The sequence below is a fragment of the Hyperoodon ampullatus genome (assembly GCF_949752795.1).
Source record: "Hyperoodon ampullatus genome assembly, chromosome: 12".
NCBI classification, from domain to species: domain Eukaryota; kingdom Metazoa; phylum Chordata; class Mammalia; order Artiodactyla; family Ziphiidae; genus Hyperoodon; species Hyperoodon ampullatus.
The window spans coordinates 12,638,428-12,665,459 of NC_136925.1; the positions used below are offsets into that span (position 1 = coordinate 12,638,428).

The 27,032-nt window shown below is 39.4% G+C and overlaps 1 protein-coding gene across 1 annotated transcript in view; it reads right to left on the reverse strand.

Moving 5' to 3' along the window:
• The window catches only part of ADGRB3 (adhesion G protein-coupled receptor B3), a gene marked incomplete at both ends in the record, with an annotated part of 799,939 nt that overhangs the window by 410,461 nt on the left and 362,446 nt on the right, over positions 1 to 27,032 (reverse strand). The window contains one exon of the mRNA XM_079716603.1: positions 10,251 to 10,445. Within this exon, the coding sequence (XP_079572729.1) occupies positions 10,251 to 10,445 (195 nt within the window). The remainder of the gene's footprint in view (positions 1 to 10,250; positions 10,446 to 27,032) is intronic.

Here is a 27,032-nt window from a genome sequence, read left to right on the forward strand (position 1 = left end):
CGTGTTGTCTGCTGGCTTGATTAGGGAACAAGGTGTCGTGGTAACGGAGGGAGAGGGCAGCACCCGGACCGGGCCCTGGTTCCTAGAGGACACATAGCTCTGCTGAACACGCAGAAGACACAGCAGAGCTGCATGTGCCCAGGGACGGTGGGCTCAGCTCTGTTCTGGCAGAGCGTGAGGGGCCTGGGATAGAGCTGAGAGCAGACGCCCAGCTGCCACTGTCCCTACAAGCCTGAAGCTCAAAAGGTCAAAACTTGTGAATCCTTAATCCTAGTTGAACCCTGGAGCCTTTGGGGGAAAAATTAAAATGACCAGGAATAGAGCTGAATGGGATGAACTCAAAGTTAAACCCTGGTGATAAGATAGAGAGGAAGAGGACCAGGTGAGGTGAGATGAGGGCTTAGGGATAAGGAAGTAGGAAGGGGGGCAGAAGTCCTCTGCAGTGGGGAGGTTAAGTCAGATGAGGTGGACCAAGTCCACAGCAAGGTAAAAACCCAAGGAGAGCTAAAGATACAATGCCTTGGTCTTCTGTAGTTCTTTAGCCTCCATGCACTTGGGTGATGACACTTGCACGTGAGATGTACAAAACCAGGAACACACCCAGATTACAGATTCGGGCCTGGATAACTGATGTGCAATCCCTGTGATTGGGCTATGACTGTACGTCTTAGACTCCCAGTCAAGAAAGTGCACAGAACTAAAATTGAGTAAGAGGAATATTATTACACAAATAATCTTTGGCTTGTTCTACTGTATTTTTTAAAGCTAAATAATCCCTAAAGAGTGCTTTGCCTATTTTTTTTAATAGGTGGTCTCTCAACGGATCAGGACAAAAAGTCACATCACTCTGGTTTAATCTTTTATCTAGAATACTTATCCTAGAAACACATCAACTGGCCATTGGCAATGAGAAACCCTCAAGGATTCAGGAAGCAGCAGATAATAATTAAGGACGCCCTCTGGAAGACATCACGGACCAAGATATATGGAGAATATGATTCAGAGACAAGAAACGGATGCACTGGAAAATGAGAGGATCAATGGGGGGACAAAGGGATTGGGGTATCAAGGTCAGAAGGTCAGCCACGGGGTCCCCAGCAGGCTGGGTCACCAGCCTGGAAGACTGTGGTCAGAGGGCTCTTGCCAACAGGGTGGGGCTGTCCCAGACAGACCAGCGTCACATGCCAGATCCAGAGGGTGTGAGAGCAGATTATTGAAGCAAATATTCCCTAACGTGCACGAGTTTAGGAGAAAAAAATCCAGAGTCCTTAAGGACACCTTTGTTTTTTCTTCTCATTTTAGTCACAGATATCACAGAAGCTCTGACTCATTTTGGAAACAACATGGAACAGGGGTCCAGGAATCTCGGGCTGTCTTTCCCACTAATCTCACTGCTCTGCCGAGATGGAAGACGATTCCACCTGTGGTTTTGGAGCTGCTTGGATGGCCAATTTCCTACACAATGCTACGAGTCTTTCCAGAGCAAGTGTAGGATGGAGGGCTCCAGAGAGAGTGAGCAGAGAGTGGGTCTGCTTTGAGGTGCAGGTGACAACCAGGATGGGGAAATGGAGAGAAGCAATGTCTATTGTCAGCACTTAGGGGGGCCAAGCTTGGTGCTGCTTTACAGATGAAGCATAAAAACATTAGCGATGCCAGAATGATTAGATATAATCATCAATTATTCCCAAGAGGGAGCCCTGCAGAGCAGCCAGTCATAAAAACACCATAACAAGTGCGGCAAAATCTTCCTCAAACCCAGACAAAGCATGAGGTGAGAAGTGATCGCTGCATTTGGGCAGGCCTGGCTGATACACTGAAGGGCCACCTGGGCAGGAAACACACACGCATCACAGATTCACCCCTGGGATGTTGCAAGCAGAGCCAAAGAGGTCCTGTCACTGCGAAGATGCCTGGCACATACCTTTCTTGGCTAAAGGGAAATCCTCACAGTTCCTTCAAGATCCCCTGTTGTGTGCTGAATTGTGTCTGGCCCTGATCCGTATGCTGAAGCCCTTAGCCCTCAGTACCTCAGAATTGATTGTATTTGAAAACAGGGCCTTTGAAGAAGTAATTAAGTTAAAATGAGGCTAGGTCCTAATCCAATGTGACAGGTGTTCCTGTAAGAAGAGGCATTTAGGACACGTGAAGTCATCAGGGGTGACACACACAGAGAAAAGGGCCATGTGAGGCCACAGGGAGAAGGCAGCTGCCTGAAAACCTGCCCATGCCTTGATCTTGGACCTCCAGCCTCCAGAACTGGGAGACAATACACTTCTGTTGTTTAAACCACCCAGTCTGTGGTATTTATTATGGCAGCCCTGCAAACTGATACATTCCCCCATACTTTTTTAAAAGAAAAATTTAATAATAAGTGGAATCACAATAGAAGACTACCTGTACACTGTGCGCATGCAAATCTCAACATTTTCTTGACTCTGATGGAAATAATGAGGGATTCTGAAACGACAAAACTACCTATCAGATGCTTTATCATATTTTTCTTAAGCTCTACCAAAGTCATTCATGTACATCACATGGCATGTACCAGTTGATAGGCTTCATTCCACAAATACCTAACCTTCTTAGTCGCGCTTCTTTTTTCCCCCATCATTGTGAATACTCTGTATTCCCCCATGGAGGTCCTCAGTTCCTCTCAGCCTGCAGTCATCTTCCAAATTTTGTTCACGGTAAGATTTACTCACGTTGGTGGGTGAAGCAAGGTGTGTTTATTAATATCTCACCCATTTAAGTCAGGTATTTGGCATTGAATTTCTTCTTTCCATCTTATAATAAGGGCACATTCTCCACACTATCTAGAAAGAGCTTTTAGTTGTACACATTCTCTCTACCACAGAGAAGGATCGGGGAACCGTCTCAGGCTGGAAGCATTGAAATGACTGCCATTTTGTGACTTGGAGTGATAGTCAGCTGGGAGTTGACATCCTGGGCTCCACTTGATTCCCACAGATCCAGGAATCCTGGCTATTGATTCAAGCCGTCTTCTCATCCACTTGCTGGCTAACTTTGAAATGGCCTTGTGGTACCGGCCTTAAGGACTAACACTTCTTTTCTGACTTCCATTCTCCTCGATACATTCCCTGCCCTTCTCCTCTACTAAGAGTGGGGGGGGGGGGAAAGAGTGGGAAAAAAGCAGTGGGCCATTCTTGCATAGGTAGTGCCATGAAGAATATTTGACCTTCCTTTGTTCCCAGGAGCGATAGCAAAATACACGTCTGCACTGGCAGCAGACACCTGTGGTCCAGAGATGCTTCAGGTGTTTGCTCCATCAGAATCTCACCTTCCCGGATCATAAGGGTCATCACCATGTTCCTTGAGCTTTTACTCTGTGCCATGTGCTGTGTAAGTTTTACACAGTAACTCAACCCTCACATCAGCATGGGTACCAGCATCCAATACAGTGGAAGAGAGATGTCAGCGCAGGGAGGTCCAGTCACCTGTCCAGTATCAGATAGTTAACAAGTAGCAGAGCCCTGACCAGAAGCTCAGGGTTCTGACCATGAACAGGCACTCTGAGTCATCACGCTCTACTGCCTTCCCTACCTCTCTGACTTATGTTCCAGGAAATTCTTAATCTTCTGCTGCACAATGTTCTTTAAGCAGAGGATCTCAAGTCATAAGGTACTGGCTTGTAGGTTAGAGTTATACTACAATTCCAAATCTAAAGGGCCGGTACTAGATCTTATTTACTCAAGAGAATTAGTTTCAGCATTACATAATGGCTCTGGATTGTCATAGCCATAATTGCTTCCCCATTAATCAGACCATTCTTTTGTATACAAAAAGTAAAAACATCTCTCACTGAAAGCATCAGAGAAATAATACTCAAGAATCCTCACCTAGTGCGGGATGGGTAGCATGAGAAAGATCCAACATACATGTTTGCCTGTCAAGTGTTTTAGGAAAGAAGATGCTTGGCTTATCCAAAGTCACCAACTCTGCTTTCAGTTTAATTTCTTGATCACCGAACTCTGAGAATTTTATTTAGAATGTAGTTTGCCTTTAAGAAAGAAATTGGAAGCTGAGTTTTGAGCTTCCTATTTAATCTTAATCATTGGGAAATGAATTTTCAAGCCTAGAGAACATGTTAGACAAACAAGTGATTTTCAAACATTGAGTGGAGACCTGTTTGAGGGTCATGATAGACTTTTCATAACCAAATAGGAACGCATAGAAAATACAAGAGTGCATTACCCACAGAAAAGGGAAATATTATTTCGTAAAAGTCTAGTTTTCAATTATATATTGATGTAAACTGGGTGCCTTACTGTGGGTCATAGTCAAAAACATTAGGAAAACACTGAGTTAGACCAACAGAAGTTTTATCAGGGAACAAAAGCATGCCTGAAAAGAGACAAATCCTTGCATCCAGGAAGTTTGAGGGCAACTTTAAACAAGGAGTCTGTGTGGATACTCCATGAATGTATTCTTTCCAATTTTTCTTTCTTTACCCCAAAATATAAGCTGTCTCCGGGGCCTGCCTTTCATTCCATTAAGTGGATCATGCCTGCTTTTCTGATCCACTGTCACTGAAACATGCTTTCTTTTTTCCAACCTCTAGGTCACTGCTGTAGCATTTTCATGGGTTTCTTTCCCCCAGTCTTCCTTTACTCACTAATCGCCCTTATCCACCTTGGCCAGACAATCTTTCCAAAAACAGCACTCACATTTAGTAACTTTGCTTATAGAGAATAACATTCAAACTCTCCTCTAGCCTTGATTCTCCTGCCTTCACGATCGACATTTTCCAACGTGAATTGCATTATTTACCAACCGTGGTCTTTTGAATGTGCCACACTCATACTGTGTGGCTTTGACTGGAGTTTGATTATTGTTTCCACACCCAGCTTGTTTCTCCAAATTCTATCTCAAGGCCTAAGGCTCCCATGAATTCTTTTCTTGTTGCTGCAGTTCAGATTCTGTGTTTTGGGAGTTCCTGGAAGTGAGACACTGTACTCATATCTCTCTTCCTCATTACCAGTCTAGCCTCATTCATGAGTTAGCTTTTCCTTCAATGATGTTGTAAGCAGCTTGAGAGCAAGGCCCATCTTTTACTTTTATGTTAAGAGTTACAAGGCCAGAACTCAGGGCATTACAGAGCACCTACTCTCTGCTGGACGACTCACAAATACCATCATGTATGGGTTGTTACGTATTTAACCTGAATTACTTCTAAGCCTCACAACAACACTGGAAAATAGTTACCATCGGACTTCATTACTCATGGATTCCGTATTTGCAAGTTCAACTCCTCACTAAAATTTATTTGTAACCCCCAAATCAAAGCTCATAGCTTCAAGGACATGCACAGTGGTGAATTTGAGTCACCCATGCAAAGCGCCCAGCTCAGGTCACATGACCATGCTCTGAGTTTTGGTTTCAGCTCATATCCTGTAAACATGCTCTTTTCGTGGTCTATTTAATGTCCAGATTTCTTTCCATATTTTTTTTTTTGGTAATTTCACTGCTGAGAATGGCCATCAGCATTGTGCTGGAGGTCCATCTAGTATTCCTAAACCCAAGAAGACTGTGTTATGCCTTATAGAGAAAATATGTGTGTTAGATAAGGTTTGTTCAGGCATCAGTTTTATATATATATATATATATATATATATATATATATATATATATATATATATATATATATACAATGTATATATAATAATAACATATATATTGTTATATGTATAACAATAACAGAAACACACATAAAACAGGTCATGTATTAATTGGTCGATGAAAATTATATGACAGATTCTTGAAGGAGCCCATCCTGTAGTTTCCCTATGAGTAACTGATTCAGTATTCTTTCGTTTTACAGAATAGAACTACCGTGACTAAAGATAATAGACTGTACTACTATTTCTTCTTTAGATATGAAGAAATAAGGTAGAGAAAGATTAAGTAATGTGTCTGAAGACATCAAGATATTTATTGGACAAACTGGAATTTCAACTTGCATATCTGATTCAACTTTGTCAAGTTCCTGGTGTGAGTGTTGTGAGTTCATCCTCTGCTGATAGAATGAGACTCAGTATGAATTTTCCCAGGGGTGGAAAAAAAAAAGACAAGCTTTCCTCTCCTTTTCTTCCTTTCTCTTAATTGGATGTTCAGAGTACTTTTCTTAGTTTTTTGTGAAGTAAATTCCTCAAATATTACTACATTACACATATTCACTAATTACTTGAACAAATATTTGCATGTCTACTATGCTCCAAGTGCCAAGCTAAGCCCCAGGGACCTAATTGTCTCTCCACAAGTTTAACATTTGTTGCTGAAGGGAGGCCTGAAAACAAATAATTACAATATTATGTGAGAGACTTGCTCTAGTAGGGATATTTACAAGGTTTCAAAAAGACCAGACAATTAGGAAAACACTGAATTCTGCCTGAGATCTGAAGAGAAGACTTTTGAGTAGGAATGATTTTTGAGCTGGATCTTGAAGGACTTTTGCATCAGATTGGAAATGGGAAGAATAAATTACATAGAGGACCAATACGAACAGAGGTTTGGACATATGACCAAACCCCAAGGTTTGGAAAGAATATGCCTGGAGGGAAGGGACTTTTGGAGCAATTTTCTACCAGTTTCCCAAAATAAAACTATTACTATGTTTTACCCTTCTAAGACATAAAAGTACACTTTATTTTTTCACCCAATTTTAACACGTTGTAGCTATACTATCTCACTTTCATCAATGTATCAAGTCAATTGTTTACTGAATCCAGCATCACCAGGCATTTTACATAAAATGTCTTGCACATAACTACATTTAAAAGAATGTATTCTCTTTAAATAGTTTTCCTTAATGTCTCTTTGGTCTTTGCTCTTTTCCCAGTTTTTTTTTTTAAAAAAGGATTAAAAAAAGCTCAGTGGTATCTATGTAGTTATTAATTTTGTTGTTAATTAATTCAACAAATATTTGTTGAGCAGCTTCTATAGTCAAGACTCCTCTTTGGGGAGAGGAGAACCTGGAGCTTGGCTAGTATCCAAAGATGGATCAGGGATATTTCTTCTTTTTCAAAGATTTGCAGATGAGTACTCATAACTCGAGACATAAAGAGATGCAGGAGAAAAGTGCTGCTGGAATTCAGAGACCCAGAGTCTGTATCAAGAGACTGATTTAGGAGACGGAGACAGACAAGCCAGTCCGAAGGCATAGAGGAGGCGAAGGCCTGAAGCCAAGAACACACAGTGCATACAGGAAGCAGGAAGTAGTTCACTTGGCTCCAAGTCTGTGAAGGGAGAGTAGTCCATGCACACGGGTGGAAAGGCAGGTGACCTACGTACGGCGGGCATACGAGAAACCAAGACACAGGCTTCAGTTTATCTTTGAGGAGGCCTTGGAGCCCCGCTAAAGATTTCTGACTAAGGAGTGACAGAATCAGGGCTGTCCTAGGACAGCCAATAGGACCATGGTGTACAAGATGAGGAGGAATGTTGGTAAGGGTCTGAGGGAGGACGAAAGGAAAGAGGCCATGGAAATAATAGAGGCTGGGGTAACTGGAGGCCAAGAGGAGGGAACGACAGTGGGAAGAGAGAGGAAAGATGGACGGAAGAGGTACCGTGTAGGCTGACCCAACAGGAAAGGAAGAGAAGGGAAAAGTCAAGATGACATTACAGTTCCAGCCTATGGACCACTAATTCTACAAGGCAAAGTAGAAAATACAGGAAAACGTGGCACTCAAGACAAGTTTAGCTTACTCCATATGAAGCCTGTGGTGCTAGCCGACCACAAGTGCCCAGAGCCCTTGAAAGTGGAGGACTGAAGTCGCAGTAAGGCTGTAATCAAGCAAAGATGACACATACATCCAAAAGATTTGTATAAAATTGCTTGTGGAAAGTAGAAGAAAAGTGGTACAAAGTCCACTAGAATTTCAGAGATGAGAAAGGTCATTTTCAGATGGAGTTTGGGGCTTGCATCTGGCAGTCAGAAAGACTTGCTGGAGCTGTGCCAGGAGTTTGACGGGCAAAAGACGGAAGAAGAAGGACTCCCAGAAGAGGAAGGTTTCCAGGTGCCCGAAAAGACACTAATAAAGACAGTGAAAGAGAAAAACACATCTCCCGTTGGTGAATGCCTAGGACACCAGCCTGCTGAGTATTCTGTGTGCATGTGGAGGACTAAGGAGAGAGCAGGACAGAAACAGAGGAAGGTATTTCTGACCATGCCACAAGGACACCACCACCATCAGCCACATTGCACTATTCAAGTCATGCCAGCTGATGTCCATGCCAAAGCCTGTGGTTACACTAATTGTCCATGGAGTCTGCGCACTCCAATGAGAAGCTCAATCATAATATGTCCCCAATACAACCTGGGAATCTTAGTTTCCTGAATTTCAGCCCCTAAAAATATTAAAGCCCTACACTCACCAGGGTTCAAAGAGGCCCAAGAGCTCACTGTGTGCCGCCTTCTGCCTGATGTTTCACTCATGAACACAAGGATCTGAGGTTTTTCACAACTACAGCTTGTATTTTATGTCAAGGGCTTCAGCTGTTATTTTTCAATGTAAATGCCAATGGATAGAAGTATCTCAGAACTACAGGGGAAGGTTGTACTTGGCTTACTTAGTACATTTTTAAAACTTGAAAATTCTTTCACTCTTTGTAAAGAAACAAAAGCATCTTGGGGAGTCCCTGGTGGTCCAGTGGTTAGGAATCGGCACTTTCACTGTCAGGGGCCCAGTTCTATCCCTGGTCGGGGAACTAAGATCTGGGAAGCCATGCAGTATGGCCAAAAAAATAAATAAATAAAACCAAAAAAAACCTCACAAATGTATCTCTGAAATGCTCAAATGACAGTAATCTTCTACATCCCCTCCCTACTATGTTTTTTGTTTGTTTGTTTGTTTTGTTTTTTGCAGTATGCAGGCCTCTCACTGCTGTGGCCTTTCTTGTTGTGGAGCACAGGCTCCGGACGCGCAGGCTCAGAGGCCATGTCTCACGGGCCCAGCCGCTCTGCGGCATGTGGGATCTTCCCGGACCGGGGCATGAACCCATGTCCTCTGAATTGGCAGGCGGACTCCCAACCACTGCGCCACCAGGGAAGCCCTCCTACTATGTATTTTTACAATGAAAAATATATTCCTGGACGCTGGTGATAAAATATAGAATGCAGTTCCACTAACTCTCATTGCAGCTACTTTCAGCAGTATATGCATATAATTTAAATACTATATGTACTTCTATACAAATTAGGGCATTTAATATTATTTATGAATAATTCCATGATTCCAAAAAGCCTTCTATTCCTCTTTCCCTCAATAGCTGATCAAAACAAAGCAAAACAAAAGCAAAACAAAGAACAAAACAAAAAACCACCCTCTGAATTCTCCAAGTGAAATGCAAATAAAACTCCCAAAGGAAGAGTGGGCTGAAAGAAAACTACCTGATGTGGGAGTTTTGCCAAAACTTGCCAAGATACAGGAAGAACATTATGTTGGAAATGCAAAAAACAACTCAACATTCTTGGCAGGCGTACATTTTAGCCTAGGCACAAGAAGAGTTCATCTGAAATGCAAACTAGAGTTGCATTAAATATGCTTTTTTTTTTTTTACCATTCAACAAGCTTTGTCTTAATGGCAAAAGCAATTCTAAAATTAGATGAATACTTAAACTTTACTATGGAAATAAATGATGCTGTTCTAGAAGTCTTCCATGACAAGAAAAATATGCTGTGAGGAGTTACTGAATTCCTTATTTTCCTACCAAGAACAATTCTCTACTCGCCTGATATTTTCAGGCAATGGTTCCACAGAATTAAACATGGCCTTCCCCCTTCTAATAGCAAAACCCCAAACAAAACTTAAACTGTGTCTTCTCTGCATGCTGTAGTTAATGGGCCTTCATTTTGCTTAATGTACTTTTAATAGTTTCCTGTGGCAAGATGGTGATATTAAATGTGGGAATAAAATATCCATGCTACAACCTGGAATTTGCTATAGTGCCTTTCTGCTGAGGACTCAAATCACTTCACACACATTCTTGCTCACTATCTCCTGGAGGTGCATTACATGCGTTTTACAGTTGAGGACACTGAGGTATATAGAATGACTAAGGATCTGAGGTCATTTCCACAGCTCAGCTGAGCACGGCCTGGATGCCTTCCCCAGCAGGAGTAAGCACCCTCCCATCCAGGCCAGGAAGCCCCCATGGTGGCTGCACTGGCTTCTCAGGACCACAACTGATCCCAAGCTCACTTGCTTTTCCTTCCTGGAGTCACCTCCCTTACCTGGACGCCATCAGATGCAGGGATGTAACTTGCCCTTTTAAACGTGTTTGTCACATTTCTGAGGATTTCCACGGACATCAGAAGATCACCTGCATAGAAGTTTTTCCTCTGAGTTAAATCCAGCAGCGTCTTGGTGACCTGGGACATCCCATCACCTGCCAGCATTCTCTGCCCTTTTGCAAGGTGTTCTTTGATCTGTGATGGTCAAAAGAGTGGAATAAACATCAGAATCTTCATTACTGTTTCTTCATCAAACGAATGTATTTAAAACTGCAGGGACAACATTCCAATAGCACAGAAAGACCTGGGAGGATTTCAAAACTAAGTTGTGTGTACCCCAAACTCACATGGATAGACTTCCGCATCCATGTCCACACTTTGGCTAACTTGACGGACTTGCCTTTTCTAGTTTTCAGAAAACATAATTTTAACACTTTGCAGAAAGCATGTGTTAATTTACGTTTTTAATTGAAATATAAATAAAAATAGTTTTGCATGTGGTAAACAGGGGAGATTGTTCAGTGAGGTGTGAGCAGAGATGGGAGATTATAAACACTTCAAAATATCCTTTTATATTAACAAGCTGAGGTTAATAATTTTTGCCTCACCCCTTAAAATAAAGACATCTTTATACAGCAGCAAAAATAAAAAAGAGATTTCACAGGGGCATTTAGCTTAAGAAAGACATTTAGTTAAACTTTAAAGGACTACTATGACAGAAATGACTGAAAGCTGGATTATTTTGGCTTTATTTTAAAAAATATACAACAACAACAACAAAAACCTCTCAGCTAGGTCTTCAGCAGCAGAATGAACTATTGAGATGCAAGCTTAAATTAGTTTGATGGCCAGGGAAACATGCTGTCAGTTTTCATATTTGCTTATCCTCCAGCCCAAGGGAAGAAAAGCAACTTATCATGTGGAAGAATGTTAAGGAAAGAGAAGGTAAAGTGACAGCACAGATCTGTTATACGTTTACTTGTTTACTAGAAGGTTAATTGTTGTCATCGCATTGTTAAATTTATGATAACGACGAGTTATCAAAGGATTATGAAATAACCAAGAACTCACACACCAGAGAAAGACTGGACTAGAAAGGTTAAAGTGTAATAACTATAATCATCAATTTCCCATTAAGGAAAGTGCCAACAAATTCTTTGAAGTAGGGCAGCCAATCTGAGCGAATCCTAAAGTTAGGAATTTTGTTTAAAATGGATTTTAAAAAGTGCTACCTTGACACTTCAGATATTTAACTTTTCTCTAGTCTCTAAAGCTGTGTCTAAAAATATTTTGGGAAAATAAAAATCTTCAGAGACATTCTCTGTTCCCATCGTGTTACATTAAAAAAACATAACATATATAGGGAGTGTGTTTCTTGCCATTTTCTTATTTCATTTCTCTCCTCTCTTCCCTCAGTGGCAGCCATCAACCCCTGACTAAAGCCAGAGGATGGGTGAGACATCAGTGATCTAGTCCTTGCTGATCTCGGTGGTCTCAATGCCCATCTTAATCAAGATGCAGACACTGTTGGCCAATCAGAAAGGATGCTGACCTCCAGTAGAAGCCAGCTAGTGCACCACAATGATGTGTGCTACCAGGATGACCTTCAGTCCTGCTTCTAAGTTAGTGATAACTCTTTGCAATTTCCTGTTCAGGTCATGTGTGCCATAACATCCTATTTTTACACTGGATATGCTAACCTCCTCCCTTATATTGTCTCATGTTTATACACCACTCAAATAGTCCTGGTTTTTCTAAATATCTAAACAGAAACAATCAACTCCTTGTCTGCGCTGTCTCTTAATCCTTAAGAGATTAATTAATAGATTAATCTTAATCTATACACCAACCACTTTATCACACTGAATTAAATATAATCATTTGCTTATACGTCTTCTGTGGGTGGTCTTTCTGAACCTTGAGGGTAGGTTCCCTGCCTTCTTCACAGCCTTAGAACACAGCACTGTAAAAGTTTGGTAGAGTGAATTCAGTTACGATATTCTAACTAGAGCTTTATGACAAAATACAATGGAATGGGCTTTGGAGCCGGGGCTGCCTAGGTTTTTATTTAAACTTTTCAACTTATTATTTATGTAATTGAAGCCATCAGAGACTCAGTTTTTTTTTTTGGTTTTTTTTTTTTTTTGTTACACGGGCCTCTCACTGTTGTGGCCCCTCCCCCTGCGGAGCACAGGCTCCGGACGCACAGGCTCAGCGGCCATGGCTCACGGGCCCAGCCGCTCCACGGCATGTGGGATCTTCCCGGACCGGGGCACAAACTCGTGTCCCCTGCATCAGCAGGCGGACTCTCAACCACTGCGCCACCAGGGAAGCCCAGAGACTCAGTTTTTCATGTATCTTCTAAGCCTTGAAAAATATGCCTATATGGTTAAAAGTTTTAAAAATCATTAAAAAAAATTCAAGTGAACTCATACAAGCCTACCATAGTCAGCACAGCTACTGCACACGGGAAAGCTCCCTGCTTCATCATGGTCTGTGTGCCCTACATGATCTGGTTCCTGGAGACTGCTAACACTTTCCCTCTGATTCACTGTGCTCTGGTCACTCTGGTCTCTTTGATCTTCCTCAACAACATTTCATACAGGCCTGTCTCAGGGCCTTTGCATGTGCTTTTCCTTTTGCCTGGAGCAGTCTTTCCACAGAGATCCACATGATTTTGTCATTTCCTCAGAGAGGTCTTATCTGACTTCCTATCTAAAATGGTATCTTTGTCATTCTCAATGATCTTACCCTTCTATTTATTTCCATATTAATTTATGTATTTCACCTTTATAAAAAAAATATCCACCTGTCTTCTTAGTGCTCAACCTTACCTACCACTGTGCATCTATCTTTTGGATTATTTGTTTTTCTGCTTCCCTCATTAGAACTTGTGAAAGAAGAGATTTTGTGTATTTTATTTACTGTTACATTCCAGTACCTAGAAGACTTACTTAATATTTTGGACAAAAGAATTAATGAACAAATGATTGAATGAGTCCTTCTAAACTCATGTGAAGTCATGGGATTAAGTTAGGCACACTTGGAAGTCGTCCTAAACTGTTCATCAACATAGTCCATAGAAAACACTGGTATCAAACAGCATGAGATAAATCAACTACCTGACCTACAGAGACAGTGCAGCTCCTGGGCTCAAAAGTGTCTGCTTCAGCAGGTGGAGTGTGAAATGCTGAAGAGAAATGAAATTAATAAGTCTATGTTAAAAAATGTCATAGAATTCAGTGTTCAGTTTGGTGATGGAAATGCAAACCACAGCTGAGATGCTCAAAACCAAGGAGCACTTAGACGGTTCTCCACTAGGGATGTGGTGAAGCAACGGTCGCCAAGGTAAACTTCATCTGACTACTCAACTCAGCTCCCTATCTGTTATTTTGGCAACACCTACCTATGTCTGTGAGGGTCTAACTCAGGTAGACAAAATTCATCCTTCCCCACAAACAAAAGCATCACAACATTGACTTGAACCTTGAGGAATACAACAGTCAGACATGTTTTCTGTTTGCAGTAAAAATAACACTGAAGGCTTTGGATGGCTCAGCTAATCAGAACTAGGAAAGGCAGTCTTTCACGTCTGGGTCAGCACCAAATGTGGCCCAGTTAGTAGTAAATTAATAACATTACTGCCATCTGACAGCTGGAATGAACTGTTCTCAGTCCTGATCTTTGGAGACAGATGTGCCCAGACCACAACACCAGCTCCCACAATTGGCACTAATTAGCATCCTTCCTGACATTGTCAGTGGAAGGCACCCAGCCAAGGCATAACAATACCTTGTTATGTTTGTACACATTAGCATAGGCTACTGGTAGCATTTATGAAGGGTGTAAAGGGTGTTCAGATAAGACAGATCCAGAACATATTTAGGTGGAAAACAATTCCAGTCTCTTGACCTTCCTTCTGTATCAGAAGAGTCCTTACCTTGTGCCTACCCTTTCACTACTTTTTTCTAGAATAACAAATCCATGTTTATCTGCTGGACTGTTCTGGATGAAGAAATAGAGTTCAGATTGTGTTTGCTCAACTCACCTTTCTCTATTTTCACACTGTTCCTTTATTTGCATCCTTAATTTTCATCTCCATGATTTAACCCTATGATTAACCTCTATGATTTTGAATCCCACCTGTTCTTCAATCTTCATTATTCTCCAATCTTCCCCTCTCTCAAAAATTTGGCCTGATTTGGGTATCCTATTTAAATACCAACACCTCATGTTGCTCTATCCTTTCAACTAGTCTTCATTGTTTCTCTTCAAAATCAAAATCAGAGGTATGAAATCTGATTTGAAACCACAACTCTTTACGTTGCAAATTAAACTCAATAATTACCTACTAAGCATTCTCTCTGGAAATCTTACTAGTATATTATGTTTAAAGAACTGTTGGAGCCATAAAACCTGGATTTAAATGTAGTTCTAATATTTACTACTTAGGAACACTGGACAGATCTTTCCTAGAATCATTTGATTTGTCTGTGAAAAATAGCAAATATCATAGAATGTTGTTATGATGGGTTACTGCAAAGATAGAGATTAAAATTAGACACAGTGACTCTTTCTCTTCCTTATTTTTAATCTTCAATTTCTAGTTCCTCTAAATACTAGCTATGTAATGTCTCTTATACCTATCCTTCTTACCTCTGGGCAAGATGGAGCCTGGAACATGTCTTCAATACCTATCATCACACTCTTTTACATAGACTCCTAACTGGTTTTACTGAGTCTTTCCCCAAGCTAAACTATCCTGCCTTTCACATGTCTGGACATATCACTTCTCTGCTAAAAATAATAATAAAAAAAGTCCGTCATAAAATCCATCCATTTTCATATTAAATCAAATATACCCTCCATTATTTGACTTATGAGGCCAAACAAATATAATCTTAACCAACAATTCCAATCTTTTCTCTATCTCATTTTATCCACCCAACCTTATTCTCCCATTATTTCTATTGTTAGTGATTATTTCAGTCCCATATTTCCATCTTTATGGCTACTTAATAATTCAATCGCTTTGTTTCTGAATTCCTCATGGTAGTCTTTACTATTATTATTTTTGATTTTTCAAACTGGTGATAGGAGGTTTGTTCAAGATGGCGGAGTAGAAGGATGTGCACTCACTCCTTCCAAGAGCACCAGAATCACAACTAACTGCTGAACCATCATCGACAGGAAGACACTGGAAATTAACAAAAAAGATGCCCCACATCCAAAGGCAAAGGAGAAGTTGTAATAAGATAGTAGCAGGGGTACAATCACAATAGAATCAAACCCTATAACCACTGGTTGGGTAAGTCACAGACTGGAGAAAAATTATACTACAGAAGCCCACCCACTGGAGTGAAGGTTCTGAGCCCCACATCAGGCTGCCTAACCTGTGGGTCCAGCAATGGGAGGAGGAATCCCCAGAGAATCAAACTTTGAAGCCCAGTGGGATTTGATTGCAGGATTTTGAAAGGACTGGGGGAAACAGAGACTCCACTTTGGAGAGCCCACACAAAGTCTTGTGTGCACCAGGACCCGGGGGAGGGAGTAGGGACCCCACAGGAGACTGAACCAGACCTACCTGCTACTGTTGGGGGGTCTCCTGCAGAGTCAGGGCGTGACTGTGGCTCACTGTGGGGATAAGGACACTGGCAGCAAAAGTTCTGGGAAGGACTGAATGGCGTGAGCCCTGAGCCCCACCAACGAGCCTGTAGGCTCCAGTGCTTGGTCACCTGAGGCCAAACAACAAACAGGGAGGGAACACAGCCCCACCCATCAACAGAAAGGTGGATTAAAGTTTTACTGAGCTCTGCCCACCAGAGCAATACCCAGCTCTACCCACCAGCAGTCCCTCCCACCAGGAAGCTTGCACAAGCCTCTTAGATAGCCTCATCCACCAGAGGGAAGAGAGCAGAAGCAAGAAGAACTACAGTCCTGCAGCCTGTGGAATGGAAACCACAGTCACAGAAAGAGAGAAAAAATGAAAAGGCAGAGGATTATGTCCCAGATGAAGGAATCAGGTAAAACCATAGAAAAACAACTAAATGAAGTAGAGATAGGCAATCTTCCAGAAAAGGAATTCAGAATAATGATAGTGAAGATGATCAAGGATTTTGGAAAAAGAATGGAGGCAAAGATCGAGAAGATGCAAGAAATATTTAACAAAGACCTAGAAGAATTAAAGAACAAACAGAGATGGACAATACAATAACTGAAATAAAAAATACACTAGAAGGAGTCAATAGCAGAATAACTGAGGCACAAGAATGGATAAGTGCCTGGAAGACAGAATGGTGGAAATCACTGCCACAAAACAGAATAATGAAAAAAGAATGAAAAGAAATGAAGACAGCCTAAGAGACATTTGGGACGACATTAAATGTACCAACAATCACATTATAGTGGTCCCAGAAGGAGAAGAGATAGAGAAAGGACCCGAGAAAATATTTCAAGAGATTATAGTCCCAAACTTCCCTAACATGGGAAAGGAAATAGCCACCCAAGTCCAGGAAGCACAGAAAGTCCCAGTTAGGATAAACCCAAGGAGAAACATGCTGAAACACATTGTAATCAAACTGACAAAAATTAAAGACAAAGAAAAAAATATTAAAATCAACAAGGGAAAAATGACAAATAACATAAAAGGGAAATCCCAAAATGTTAACAGCTGATTTCTCAGCAGAAATTCTGCAAGCCAGAAGGGAGTGGCATGATATATTTAAAGTGATGAAAGGGAATAAACTACAACCAAGAATACTCTACCCAGCAAGGCTCTCATTCAGATTCGACAGAGAAATCAAAAGGTTTACAGACAAGCAAACCTAAGAAAATTCAGCACCACCGGAACAGCTTTGCAACAAATGCTAAAGGAACTCCTCTAGGTAGGAAAGAGACTAGCAACCTGAAACAGTCCTGTACATATATAGACTGCTATATCAAAACTTCAAGGTAACAGCAAACCCCCAAAAAACAGTAGATACACACACAAAAAAGAAAAAGCAACCCAAAGACAACACTAAAGATGGTCATGAAACCACAGGAGGAGAGAACAAAAGAGGAAGGAAAGAAAAAAAACCTACAAAAAAAATCCCCAAAACAATTAAGAAAATGGCAATAGGAACACACATATTGATAATTACCTTAAATGTAAATGGATTAAATGCTCCAACCAAAAGACATAGACTGGCTGAATGGATATGAAAACAAGACCTGTATATATGCTGTCTACAAGAGACTCACCTCAGACCTAGGAATACATACAGACTGAAAGTGATGGGATGGAAGAAGGTATTCCATGCAAATGGAAATCAAAAGAAAGCTGGAGTAGCAATACTCATATCAGACAAAATAGACTTAAAAATAAAGACTGCTATGAGTCAAAGAAGGACAATACATAACAGCCAAGGGATCAAACCAAAAAGAAGATATAACGATTGTAAACATATATGCACCTAACATAGGAGGACCTCAATATATAAGGCAAATATTAAGAGCCATAAGGGGAGAAATTGAAAGTAACACAATAGAAGTGGGGAACTTTAACACCCCACTTTCATCAATGGACAGATCATCCAGGCAGAAAATCAGTAAGGAAACGCAAGCTTCAAATGACACATTAGACCAGATGGACTTAATTGACATTTATAGAACACTCAAGCCAAAATCAGAATACACATTCTTCTCAAGTGCACATGGAACATTCTCCAGGATTGACCACATCCTGGGCCACAAAGTTAGCCTCGGTAAATGTAAGAAAATTGAAATCATATCAACCATCTTTTCTGACCACAGCACTATGAGATTAGAAATAAACTACAATAAATGGTAATAATTATTTTAACATCTTTCTTGGAGTATAATTGCTTTACAATTGTGTTAGTTTCTGCTGTATAACAAAGTGAATCAGCTATACGTATACATATATCCCCATATCTCCTCCCTCTTGTGGCTCCCTCCCACCCTCCTTATCCAACCCCTCTATGTGGTCATAAAGCACCAAGATGATCTCCCTGTGCTATGCAGCTGCTTCCCACTAGCTTTCTATTTTATATTTGGTAGTGTATATATATCAAATCTACTCTCCCTCTTTGTCCCAGCTTACCCTTCCCCCTACCCATGTCCTCAAGTCCATTATCTATGTCTGCATCTTTATTCCTGTCCAGCCCCAAGGTTCATCAGAACCTTTTTTTTTAAATTCCATATATGTGTGTTAGCATATGGTATTTGTTTTTCTCTTTCTGACTTACTTTACTCTATATGACAGATTCTAGGTCCATCCACCTCACTACATATAGTTCAATTTCGTTTCTTTTCATGGCTGAGTAATATTCCATTGCATATATGTGCCACATCTTTTTATCCATTCATCTGTCGATGGACACTTAGGTTGCTTCCATGTCTTGTCCTGGCTATTGTAAATATTGCTGTAATTAATATTGCAGTATATGTCTCTATTTGAATTATTGTTTTCTCAGGGTCTATGCCCAGTAGTGGGATTTCTGGGTCATAGGGTAATTCTATTTTTAGCTCTTTAAGGAACCTCCATACTGTTCTCCATAGTGGCTGTATCAATTACATTCCTACCAACAGTGCAAGAGGGTTCTCTTTTCGCCACTCCCTTTCCAGCATTTATTGTTTGTAGATTTTTGGATGATGGCCATTCTGACAGGTGTGAGATGATACCTCATTGTAGTTTTCATTTGCATTTCTCTAATGATTATTGATGCTGAGCATCCTTTCATGTGTTTGTTGGAAATTTGCATATCATCTTTGGGAAAATGTTCGTTTAGGTCTTCTGCCCATTATTAGATTGGGTTATTGGGTTTTTTGATATTGAGCTGCATGAGCTACTTGCGTATTTGGGAGATTAAACCTTTGTCAGTTGCTTCACTTGCAAATATTTTCCACATTCTGAGAGTTATCTTTTCGTTTGGTTTATGGTTTCCTCTGCCGTGCAAAAGCTTTTAAGTTTCATTAGGTCTCATTTGTTTGTTTTTATTTCCATTTCTCTAGGAGGTGGGTCAAAAAGGACCTTGTGATTTATGTCATAGAGTGTTCTGCCTATGTTTTCCTCTAAGAGTTTTATAGTGTCTGGGCTTATATTTAGGTCTTCAATCCATTTTGAGTTTATTTTTGTGTATGGTGTTAGGAAGTGTTCTTATTTCATTCTATTATATGTAGCTGTCCAGTTTTCCCAGCACTGCTTATTGAAGAGGCTGTCTTTTGTCCATTATATACTCTTGCCTCCTTTATCAAAGGTAAGGTGACCATATGTATGTGAGTTTATCTCTGGGCTTTCTAACCTGTTCCATTTATCTATATTTCTGTTTCTATGCCAGTACCATACTGTCTTGATTACTGTAGCTTTGTAGTATAGTCTGAAGTCAGGGAGCCTGATTCCTCCAGCTCCATTTTTCTTTCTCAAGATTGCTTTGGCTATTCGGGATCTTTTGTGTTTCCATACAAATTGTGAAATATTTTGTTCTACTTCTGTGAAAAATGCCATTGCTAGTTTGATAGGGATTGCATTGAATCTGTAGATTGCTTTGGGTAGTTTCATCATTTTCACAATGTTGATTCTTCCAATCCAAGAGCATGGTATATCTCTCCATCTGTTTGTACCATTTTTAATTTCTTTCATCAGTGTCTGATAGTTTTCTGAATACAGGTCTTTTGTCTCCTTACGTAGGTTTATTCCTGGGTATTTTACATTTTTTGTTGCAGTGTTAAATGGGAGTGTTTCCTTAATTTTTCTTTCAGATTTTTCATCTTTAGTGTACAGGAATGCAAGAGATTTCTGTGCCTTAATTTTGTATCCTGATACTTTACAAAATTCATTGATTATCTATAGTAGTTTTCTTGTAGCATCTTTAGGATTCTCTATGTATAGTATCATGTCATCTGCAAACAGTGACAGCTTTACTTCTTCTTTTCTGATTTGGCTTCCTGTTATTTCTTTTTCTTCTCTGATTGCTTTGGCTAAAACTTCCAAAATTTTGTTGAATAATGGTGAAGAGAGTGGGCAACGTTTTCTTCTTCCTGATGTTAGAGGAAGTTGTTTCAGTTTTTCACCATTGAGAATGATGTTGGCTGTGGGGTTGTCAGATATGGCCTTTATTATGTTGAGGTAGGTTCTCTCTTTGCTCACTTTCTGTAGAGTTGTTATCATGATTTTTATCCTTCAATTTGTTAATATGGTTTATCACATTGATTGATTTGTGTATATTGAAGAATCCTTGCATTCCTGGGATAAACCACACTTGATCATGTTGTATGATTCTTTTCATGTGCTGTTGGATTCTGTTTGCTAGTATTTTGTTGAGGATTTTTGCATCTATGTTCATCAGTGATATTGGCCTGTAGTTTTCTTTTTTTGTGACATCTTTGTCTGGTTTTGGTATCAGGGTGATGGTGGCCTCTTAGAATGAGTTTGGGAGTGTTTCTCCCTCTGCTATATTTTGGAAGAGTTTGAGAAGGATAGGTGCTAGCTCTTCTCTAAATGTTTGATAGAATTCACCTGTGAAGGCATCTGGTCCTGGACTTCTGTTTGTTGGAAGATTTTTAATCACAGTTTCAATTTCAGTGCTTGTGATTGGTCTGTTTATATTTTCTATTTCTTCCTGGTTCAGTCTTGGAAGGTTGTTCTTTTCTTAGAATTTGTCCATTTCTTCCCAGTTGTCCATTTTATTGGTATATAGTTGCTTGTGGTAATCTCTCATAATCCTTTGTATTTCTGCATTGTCAGTTGTTACCTTTTTCATTTCAAATTCTATTGATTTGAGTTTTCTCCCTTTTTTTTCTTGATGAGTCTGGCTAATGGCTAATCAATTTTGTTTATCTTCTCAAAGAACCAGGTTTTAGTTGCATTGATCTTTGCAATCATTTCCTTCATTTCTTTTTCATTAATTTCTGATCTGATCTGTATGATTTCTTTCTGTCTGCTAATGTGAGGTTTTTTTGTTCTTCTTTCTCTAATTGCTTTAGGTGTAAGGTTAGGCTGTTCATTTGAGATTCTTCTTGTTTCTTGAGATAGGATTGTATGGCTATAAACTTCCCTCTTAGAACTGTTTTTGCTGCATCTCCTAGGTTTTGGGTCATCGTGTTTTCATTTTCATGTATTTCTAGGTATTTTTTATTTCCTCTTTGATTTCTTCAGTGAACTCCTGGTTATTTAGTAGTGTATTGTTTAGCCTCCATGTGTTTGTACTTTTTACAGTATTTTTCCTGTAATTGATTTCTAGTCTCATAACGTTGTGGTTGGAAAAGATACTTGATAGAATTTCAATTTTTTTAAACTTACCAAGGCTTGATTTGTGACCCAAGATATGATCTCTCCTGGAGAATGTTCCATGAGCACTTGAGAAGAAAGTGTATTCTGCCACTTTTGGGTGGAATGTTCTATAAATATCAATTAAATGTATCTGGTCTATTGTGTCATTTAAAGCTTGTGTTTCCTTATTTGTTTTCTGTTTTGATGATCTGTCCATTGGTGTAATTGGGCTGTTAAAGTTCCCTACTATTATTGTGTTACTGCCCTTTAGTTCTTCTAGGTCCTTGTTAAATGTTTCTTGTATTTTCTCAATTCTAATTCCAAGATTTTGGATCATGTTTACTATCATTACTCTGAATTGTTTTTCAGGTAGACTGCCTATTTCCTCTTCATTTGTTTGGTCTGGTGGGTTTTTACCTTGCTCCTTCGTGTGCTGTATATTTTTCTGTCTTCTCATTTCGTTTAACTTACTGTGTTTGGGGTCTCCTTTTTTCAGGCTGCTGGTTTGTAGTTTCCATTGTTTTTGTTGTCTGCCCCCAGTGAGTAAGGTTGGCTCAGTGGCTTGTGTAGGCTTCCTGGTGGAGGTGACTTGTGCCTGTGTTCTGGTGGATGAGGCTGGATCTTGTCTTTATTGTGGGCAGTGTCTTTTCTGGCAGTATGTTTTGTGGTTTCTGTGAACTTACTATGATTTTAGGCAGCCTCTCTGCTAATGGGTTGGGTTGTGTTCCTTTCTTTCTAGTTGTTTGGCATAGGGCATCCAGCACTGGAGCTTGCTAGCCATTGGGTGGAGCTGGGTTTTAGCATTGAGACAGAGATCTCTGGGAGAGCTTTTATCATTTGATATTACATGGGGCTGGGAGGTCTCTCGTGGTCCAATGTCCTGAACTCAGCTCTCCCACCTCAGAGGCTCAGGGCTGACACCAGGCCAGAGCAATAAGACCCTGTCAGTTACATGGCCAGGTATATGGGGATTTTCTCACCTTTTAAGAAGTCTGAAGTCTTCTGCCAGCCTTCAGTAGGTGTTCTGTAGAAGTTGTTCCACATGTACATGCATTTTTGATGTATTTGTGGGGAGGAAGGTGATCTCCACTTCTTACTCCTCCGCCATCTTGAAGGTCCCCCTGCAATAGTAGACTCCACTGATGATGCCAACCTCTGCAAGAGCTACAGGTGCAGAGACATTTTTTTCAGAGGGTTTGCAGCTTGCTTTTTTTTTTTTTTCTTGTCCTTTGTGCTTCATTTAGTTTCACTTGTTCACAGGGTGCTTCATGCAGAGGGCTCGCACCCTGCACTTCAGATCAGAGTGCCTAGTGAGAAATGGTTGTGCCAACACCTCAGCTTGGCCAGTGGTAATAATTTTAATCCAATCTATTTATCCACTATTGCTTTTCAACCATTGCTTCTTACCTTCTCTTCTTCTTTCTGAGCATAGTTTCCTTTCTTGTAACCTTTTAGGAGTTGTTTTAGTAAGGTTCTGTGAATAGTAACTCTTTCCATCTTTGACTTACATTTTAAAGTTATATTCACTTTCAGTTGATCTTTTTCATGGGAGTGTTTATTTTTCCCTTTGCATTTTCATAGTATGACTTAGTGCCTCCACTGTTGCAAAGTAGACAGCTGATATTCTGTAAATTACCAGTCTTTTCTTTGTGGTAGCTTTAGTGTTTTTCTTTGTGTTTTTAGTACAATGAGGATTAAGTTTTTGTGGATTTTCATGTTTTTATTCATGATTCTTTTTAATCTGAATATATTATCTGTCTTCACTCTGGAAAATTCGTAAGCACTAACTCATAGAATGTTGCTTCTCCTGCAATCTCTATGTAGTCTCTTTCTGGAAAACATTTCCATTATATTATATACATTTCTGTTAACTGTATACTAAATTATCTCTTTTTACTCTTCATTTTCTAAGTTCTCCTTTATGATTTTCATTTCTTTATCTATTCTGGCTTCTGAGTGATCTTTTTCCAAACCTAACTTCTGATCACTAATTCTTTCTTCAATTGTGTCTAATTGTCTGTTTATTCTGTTCATTAATTTCAATGACAATATTTTCCATGTATAGAAGTTCTAGTTCATCTTTTTCACAGTCTTTCATTTCTGAACTGTGCTTTCTGTTCTTTCTTTTATTGCTCAAATTATTTTAAACAAATATGTTATAATTTCTTTCATATTTTCTAATATTTCTACTTCTTGCAGTGCTAATTTTCTTGATTCTTGCATTTGATAATTCTCCCTCATAATATTTGTAATTATTGCCAACTCATATTCATTAAGGTGTGTTTATCCTTTAAGACCCACATGTTGTTGTTTTGTGAAAGAGTTCTTAAAGACTAGCTTTGAGTATGTTTCTCTGAGGGTGAGGGCCTCAGGCAGTTCAATGATACTGGATCATTTTATGTTAATTTCTATGTTAATTCTTCTGTTTATGGTTCAGCTAAGAGTTTCAGTTTCTGAAAGGTCATTTCTTTCCTCTTCCTCCCAAAACCTTGTATTAATTTAAATTTCTTAGACATATCCTAGACCTACAGAGTTTTTCTTGCCCATGAAGCCAGGGCATTCAAGATAGTGCCAGCTTGTTGCAGGGAGCTAGGTATAGTATCATGACTTGTGTTGAAAGGACTCTTGTGAGCAAACCCAAGACAGCTTTAGAATCTCAGCCGCCAGTACCTAGGACTCACATATAATCTGAAACTCTCCCAGGCTGCTGAAGCATCAGCTTTCCCCTATCACTCTGGCTTTCACTTTTTCCCCCTCATTTCTGATATCTAAGTATTTCTCATCTTTCTTTTGAGCTCAGCTATAACATACTATTTGAAAATATATTCTTGCTGTAGTTTATGCAGAACCTCAGTATGATCTGTGAAGTACTAGCTTGGTCCATCCCACTGTTCCTCTCCTGCTGCAGTTCCCTAATACCAACCAGAATGAACTATTCACCATGTCCCAAAGAAAGCCCATAGATCCTGCTCTTACTCCCCGACTTATGTGTTTCTATAAATTTAAATGCTTTCCCCAGAACCTTTTGTTAAATTGTTTTCTTTTCTCCTTCCTGAATTCTTTTCAGATAACTGAAATCATTATACGATCTCTACTTTCAAACCTCATATAAGAAATCTTGCTCTATCTTATATTATTATAGTGTTTATGTTCTTAACTTATCCATTCTATTAGACCATAAACTCCTAAAGGGCCTGTAGTTTCTTTTTTCAATTTGTTTACCTTGTAATTTCCAGCACATTGTCTGACACATAGAGATATCCTCTCAAAGTGCTTGTTAAATTAAACTGAAACCACAGAAGAATTTTCTTTTTCCTTATGTAACTATAATCCTCAAAAGTCAACAAGGTAAAAACATAGCTGTCCACAATTATTCAAAACAAAGAAGTATGTAATAATTAGAGAACATTTACATTTTCTGACAGAATTGTCTTTTAAATGATATCCAATTAATATAAATAGGCTAATTATTTAAGAAATTTTAAATTTCTACAGTTATAGTTACAGAATTTCTACCTTTTAAAAAATAATGATAATTACAACAAAATATAGCATTTATTAAATGCCTATTTTATGGCAAGCATGGGACTATGTTTTACATAAATTATCTCATCTGAGTTTTAAAACGACCATTGGAGGTGCCATAATTACCCACATTTAACAGATGAAGATGTAGAGACACAGTGTGGTGACATGAGTCCCCCAGGATTGCCTAGCTCCTAAATTGTACCAAGATTTGAGCTCAAGCAGTTGGATTCCAGGGTCCATGCTCTTAACACCACACACTTAACTAGGTTTTATACAGCACTGTTGTTAGAAACTATCAAAATGTTTAAATATTTAGAAGTCATCCTCAACCACGTTGGTTTTAAAGAGACACTAAATTTTTTCATATGTAGAAAGAATATAAAAATCAAGAGGCTTGAAGAGCAACTTTCCAGGCTGTTGAGGTGCTGTCAATTATTTGAGTAGTGGTCAGTATTTTTTAATGCAATGCAGAAATGTTCCTAAAGCCATTTACCAATATCTATAAAAGATTTTGTAGGTAGTTTTATTCAAGTGGAGAGAAAAGTCCCCATGGATACATCAAGGTTTCTGTTTCCCTTGGGCTTTATTTTTTTTAATTCTCTTATTTTAGTCACTGAAGTAGTTCAGAAAGATTTATAATTTTAATATTTCCTATAAAATTATAATTGTCAGTGATTATATCTGCTCACATTGTTGTACTCTATGAACATTTTTTCTCCAAAGGACAAGATTTAAAAGTTTCTGTGTCATTCACATTTAATACTGTTGACAAGATCAACAGTGAAAGGCAAAAAAAAAAAAAAAAAAAAAAAAAGTCTAAAAATAGTTGCTTTTTATACTTCTGGATTAAGCCTCTTTGTTCTTTATATAGAGAGATGTGGTTAGGGTCATGGTTTAAAGAGTAAGTGTGTTTCTGAAATAACCTTATTTTTTTCACTTTATGCCTCCCACTGCCAGCCACAGTTGTCTCTATTGTGAATCCTAAAAAAAAGGGTCATCGTAGTCACTCTGTGCAAATGACACACTTTAAACATCATATATTCATATATTATTTTCAGCTTCAACTCCTACAATCCATCTGTAAGGTATATTAAAGGTTCTCGCAGCTCTAAGTGGCTTCAATTAAAAGATAATTATACAAGAAACTTCTTTTCATAAAGCAATGATCTAAATATACATCTTTTGATTCAGTTAATAACTATCATTTTCTAAGACAAAAGTCACTCACTAAATGATGGTTTTAAATTATTTACAGGGGCTTCCCTGGTGGTGCAGTGGTTGGGAGTCTGCCTGCCAATGCAGGGGATGCAGGTTCGTGCCGCAGTCTGGGAGGATCACACGTGCCGTGGAGCGGCTGGACCCGTGAGCCATGGCCGATGAGCCTGTGCGTCCAGAGCCTGTGCTCCACAACGGGAGAGGCCACAGCAGTGAGAGGCCCGCGTACCACAAAAAAAAAAAAAAAAAATTTACAGGTTTATCTGGTGTCTCCAGGAAAGACAGAGATCATTCTGTATGGAAAAGAAAGTATATCTTTTGTTCTAGTACATGAATATTTCTCAATTTTCCCTATATTTGATATTAAAAAAAAACATACATTCATCTTGGGGCTAGGACTTCAAATATGAAAAGACAATTCTCCTCTAGAGACAATGTGATAGGGAGATTTAGTTAAATATTACCCTACATAAATTATATATTATTGCCCAGAACCCAGGACGAAAAGCATTTGACCATAGGCGCATTGAGTATCATAATTTCTTGCCCCAGGAATTCCTGAAGTGAGAGAGAGGATGCCATGAATTTGAGGATTACAAGGTATTGTTATGAGAATAAACTGAGTCATGAAGAAAACTGAGCCGGGTATACACTGTGCATATTTCCTTATAAAACCTGGAAAGTTCCAAAGTAAGAATGAGAGCAGAGTAAACGTACCTCCTCGCAAAAAAACTAGGAATAGCTTTAATTTCTAGTCAAAATTTAAA